The following is a 5,959-nucleotide window of genomic DNA, read 5'->3' on the forward strand; positions in this document are numbered from 1 at the left end:
TCTAAACTTTGAATATTTATAACTCATAAACTAATCGCCCCAAATTTGATTTTCATGTATCAAAATATTAAGAAAAATATTCTGCTTTGGAAAATAAAATTAAAACCCTATGTTGTCATTCAAAAAAGTAAAAAACTTAAAAAATTATATGAATAAAAAATATTTAAAAATATAATTTTTTAAGAAAAACGTTGTTTTATAAGCGACTTGAAATTATGTAAAAAAATATTTTCAAAAAAATTTATACTTTTTGAAATAATGAGTGTTCTATGATAAAAGAATCACCCAATATAACACTGTGGTTACGGAAAATGTGGAATACTTTGAAATTCTATATTATAATGCAGTATGCACAGGTATTGTGTGAAATGGGATATTTAAAGAATGGCTGTTTATTGAAGACAGGCAATGTGAACTTATAACTATAGGTTATTTAGGTAATCCTGGAAATAAATGTTGTTGAGTTGTGCAAATATTTTAAACTATTGATACTACCTGTATATTTTAATTTTACAACTATTTAATTTTAACAACATACTCATATTTATAAATTGTATAGTATTTTATATTGATGCAAGGTTAATAATTATATAATTGACAGTTCCAGTACGTACGATAGTCAAACAAAATAAAAAATGTATACTTTTGTTGTAAAATTACTCCTTTATTTACATAACAAACAATTTCAAAACTAATTTGTCTTAAGTATGCAATTCTAAGTGTACTTAGTAGATGAAAATTTTGTTATTTTAACAAATATGAAATCATATTTTTGTATTACATTTAAAACTGCTTTGCTTAATATTAAATCATTAAATTTTTTTTTATTAATATTTATAATAATATGCACATTAATACAAATAATATGTTTTGTTTAAACAAATTTCAAATGATTAATTTATAGTTTATAGTGGTAGTAACATAATCAATAATTCTTTATGAGAAGTTCAACGTAAGAAGTCAAATTGGCCACATGGATTTTTTCCTATAAAAAATATAAGAATAAAATAGGTAATGTAATTAAATATTTAAAAATAAACTATATAACACATACAATTCTAAAGTTTTATGATATTGCATGCACCAATAACAATTTTGAAGTTGGATTAATTATATAAAAATAAATAACTTCATTATTTCATTAGGGTTTTTTTATGTGTCGTTATGGTGTGGGGTGCTGGTGGATAATAAATATGCATACTGGACACATATCAAAAGTTTGAAATTTTTTAGGATCGATTCCTCATATTTTTTTAACGAACACACTTTAATCAACATATATGGACAAATTCTAAAATGGTATTTACTCAAACAGGTATTAAATATAATTATCATGCAATAAAAATGACACTAAATTGAACTAACATTGTTAGTAAATTATCTATGTTTTTGTTAACAGTCATAGTGAATGGAACAATTTATAAATAGTTTTTATTTAAAAATACATTGAGTACAATTTTCATAAAAAATAAAATTACAAAAGATTAATACTTTTTTTTTTTTTTATCAAGTAGATTTTGAAAAGATACATATATTTCAAAGATAATTCACAATTTTTATAAATGGTAATTAAAACAATATTAGTGAAAAAAGTTGAAATTAATCTAAATATTTAATTGTGTATAGTAATTAATTATATTTACATGGTGGTGAAATGTTTTAAATTCATATGATTTCTAACAATCACTTTCTATCTACCTAAAAGAATGACAAATGCCGCTCTAATGAATGGAATAATAAACTAGGAAAAATTTAAATTAACATCAAATGATATTAACCTGAACATTTACATAAAATCCCAAAATGAACTTTATGAATCAGTTCAATGTCTACAATCTATAACAGCATGGTGCCATGGTCCTTTTGCAAACCAAAAATGTCTAATTACAATCAAAAGAAAAAAATAATCCAATGGTAGTCTTGCTAAACCCCACATCCAAAGACTCCCAAAACCCAAAGATGGGGTCAAATCTTTCATAGAAAAATTTCCATTAGGTAAATCACCCAGACACGATAATAGCCGAAATAGACCGCAAACTCCTCAAACGGTATTCTCTAAATATTCTACTTTCTGATTCAATGGAAATTCACCACAATTATTTATAATTCTTTTCCCTAAGCTAAACAAACCTATAGATAACCCCTCCTCGTACGGACTTATTAGCTTGTTACCCTTCTCCTCAAAACTCTTTATAAAAAATGATAATAAATAAAATCTATCTAATTATTAAAGAAAAAAAAATAATCTCCAACTCTCAATTTGGATTTAGAAAACATCACTCAACTATTCCCCAAATACATTGACTAGCTAATATCATTTCCTGTTCCTTAGAAAAAAAAACTTTACACCTCGGCAATATTCCTTGATGTCATGGCTCAGGCATTTGATAAATTTTGGCACCTCAAGCCTTCTTTTCAAATTTGAACCATCTCTACCCTCATTGCCACATTACCCATTTAAGACTTACGTCATACCTAAACGAACGTCACTTCTCTGTCAGATCAGGAACTGAACACTCCAGTATGTCCCCAATATTAGTTGCCGTTCGCCCGTTCCCCAAGGCACAGTTGCATCCCCAACACTCTTTATCTACTCTTTACTCAGCACATCAATCTCAATAATTTAACACCTGTGAACGGTGACAACAAATATGTTCTATCCTCACTGATCCTGATGTAGTTTCAACTTATCTCCAAAGCCGCCTCAATGACCACACTGGTACTTTCACAGAACTCCTGTGACAGGAGCGTCAATATTAAAGAGAGCATATCTGTTCACACTACCTTTCCTCTCTGTCAGAGCCAACCTCCACTATTATATGTAAACAATGGACCCATACCTAATCCTGCCACAGCCAAATATCTAGGCCTAATTTTCAAGAAATGTCTAACATGGGCCAACACTCTACTTCTCAGACCATTCTTCAGTAAGTTCTTAAAATCATAATTCATATATCGTCGCTGTCGTGCAAAAAGTGTCTAAGTTAAATTTGAACTTTGTTGGGAAACCACAATTGAATATTCATAATGGTCGGGAAATTAAACACTTAGTCAAAATACAACAGCCCATAACTTGGTATATATTGAACATTTTCACTTGGTCGTTTTTTCTATATTTGAAGGAGGACTATGGTAACTATTTGGCCATATTATTTCACTTGGTCACTTTTTGCACGACGGCGACGATTTATATAATCTTCTTCTCGAACTCATCTGCTTGTATGGTATATAGCTCTGGGGCACTGCCAAAAAATACAAGTGTTCCAATCAAACACCCAGCTTGGCTTATAAACCAAAAAACCAATGTACAAATTAAATGTGTACAAAATATGTCTTAATAATACAAGATAATGTCTTAAATTAATATAAAAAATGTTTCTAAATATAATATTATATAATATATATAAATAACTGGTCCTACCTCAAGAGTAGTTTCAATACTACGAAGTCCTACAATACCATCATCTAAAGTAGACTCGTTGAGTACAGCTATGTATGGTATGCCAAGACAGTCCGAATCTGTGAATTGTGATTCGAGAGATTTTTTTGCCAGGTATGGAGTTATTAAGGTTGACACCCCAGATTTTTTTAAATTTAGTCCCAAGTATATGGAAAGTTGCCTCAATTCGTCAGCTTTTTTGGCATCTACAAATTGTTAAAATCAATCTGTTAAAAATAAATTAAAATCACAAACTTCTAATGTAACTAACTTAATAGCGGAGCCGCAAATGTTATTTTATATGGAGCCAATTTACGATGAAACCGGAACACTTCCCTGCGATCATTATGATAAGGTAATTCTGTATAACCATCACACAGAAACACCATACACGCTTTCTCGAGACTAGTTTCACTTTCTACCACGTGAGGCAAGACTTTCCTTTTTCCTACCCTTGACTATTTAATTGAAACAAACAAGATTAATTATTTATTATTAATATTGTAATAATCGACTGTAGTCACGCACAATAATATAGAAATTATTTTGGTATTTACTACTTACTAAAAACATTTCCTGTTCTACTGACTCTAGACTATCAAAAATTTTAGTGTTTACGTTACGTATGGTTTCAATTGTCTCCTGGCCCCATTCAAATTCAGCACGGATTTCCGTGCTCTCTTGCCCATTATCATCAATCGATATTTCTGTCAATGAAAATCTACCAGGATTGGCAGAGAACTATGAAATACCAAAAAATGTACAATATAAAAATATAATTTTTAAGTCTTAAATGTTTTAAATTATTATTGTTACTTTTCTCCACCAAATTTTGCGTTGCCTTTGCCAGTGATAGAAAAATTGTCGACTTTCCTCTGGTATACAAAATGCGAAATACTTAAACCTTGTAAAGTTCTTAGGGCTACATTGGGGAAAAAAAGTAGGCACATAATATTGATAGTATTTAGAAATATAGGTACCTATATAATAATAATATATAAGATTTTAAATATTATTTGAAATAACCATGATAGAAATTAATTAATGTTTTGTATACAAATACTGTTTATTTCTTCTATTTTAAATTCTGAATGGAACGAAGAATGTATTGATTTTACAATGTGTATTTTTTTTGTGCTTAAAAACCTTTTTTATAATAGAAAAAATAGGAAACATAAATGCATCCAGTTGTTTAGTTGGCGCTGTGTTTCCTAGTTCCATTTCATTTTCCATAACTTAAATTCTCCTTTTAATGTTGATGTATATGCAATTTCTTTTAAAGCAGCAAAAAACTGTGATAATATTAATTATTATCCTGTTTAAACATTATAAAATGTACACTATAGGGTTTAGATTAGTAGGTACCAAGCAATAAACGGTCAAGTTAAAATATTTGAATTTTATTTAAACCTTTCATAAAAGAAAATTGTTTAAGCATGGTAAAAAATAATAGGAACCTCGTAGTAAGTACAACAACAATTAAAAGAATTAATTAATTAACTCCGTGGTCTTGAGTTTTCATTATTCTCTGAACTGTAGGAAACACACACACCTTTTCTATAATTTTACTGACATAATCAAAACTATTTTAAAGCTGGCATCCCAGCATAGATCATAGTATACTCCCTGTCTTTGAGGCCCATACAGTCTCCATGCAACAGCTTAATTCATCTTTTAACTCGTCTTCATCTCATATATGTGGTGATTATAACTTGCCACACCTAAAATTGTCCACTGTTTATCTGGTCTTTAATGACTCCTGAAGTTTATAGGATGTGCCTTCTCATCATATTACTCTTGATTTTAAAATTTTTCCAAACTTAAGAAAATGTCTATTAATTAATATCCATAGAATCTCCAATTTGGCAACCAATAGGTAATATAGTGATGTTAAAATAACTATTATAGCTTCAGATGACTTGGCACTATGGCAGGATTTTTCGGTGATAAATTAAAAATATCATTTCTATCATTTTTAAAATGTTCCATAACAATTGTAAATAACATATTATCCAAAAAAGTGAAAACTATTAATTTGTGCGTCATCGTTGTTGTGCCATGTTATCAGATGATCGTGTAACAATGGTATACGCCAAGCGGTGGTACTATTTTTATAATATAGCCTAAATAATAAATACCTAAGACGATAATTCCTAAACCAATGTCCTATACTGGACTATCATTGAGATCAATTTTCTGGAAACCATATTTCAGATTTAAATATGAAATTATTATCAGTTTATTTTTACTTATGCAGCAGGTTTTTTCAAAAATCAAAACTAATGTAGATTTGACCAATCTAAACATTAATTTTGTTTGTTATAATGTTTTTCAATATATTTAAATTCCATATCATAAAATAAACCTTAAGGGGGCTGGAGGGGCTCCAGTCAATGAAAAAAAAGTGACTTTTAGACCAATAAGCTAGACAAAACTGGAAGAATTTGGTTTGACAGATTTTAATTTTGAAAACGGATTATGATTGATCAACAAGTTTACTAGGGAATGATCGAGGCGATT

At 29.0% G+C, this 5,959-nt stretch overlaps 1 protein-coding gene across 1 annotated transcript in view; it reads right to left on the reverse strand.

Annotated features, from left to right (window-relative positions):
- Positions 1-643: 643 nt before the first annotated feature.
- The window catches only part of LOC100168614 (DNA polymerase subunit gamma-2, mitochondrial), a 6,222-nt gene continuing 906 nt past the window's right edge, over positions 644-5,959 (reverse strand). Inside the window, exons 3-7 of the mRNA XM_001942879.3 lie at positions 4,256-4,361; positions 4,004-4,180; positions 3,711-3,897; positions 3,422-3,645; positions 644-985 (exon numbers count right to left, since the gene is read on the reverse strand). Of these exons, the coding sequence (XP_001942914.1) occupies positions 926-985; positions 3,422-3,645; positions 3,711-3,897; positions 4,004-4,180; positions 4,256-4,361 (754 nt within the window). The 3' untranslated portion in view covers positions 644-925. The remainder of the gene's footprint in view (positions 986-3,421; positions 3,646-3,710; positions 3,898-4,003; positions 4,181-4,255; positions 4,362-5,959) is intronic.

Source organism: Acyrthosiphon pisum, chromosome A2 (assembly GCF_005508785.2).
Source record: "Acyrthosiphon pisum isolate AL4f chromosome A2, pea_aphid_22Mar2018_4r6ur, whole genome shotgun sequence".
NCBI classification, from domain to species: Eukaryota; Metazoa; Arthropoda; class Insecta; order Hemiptera; family Aphididae; genus Acyrthosiphon; species Acyrthosiphon pisum.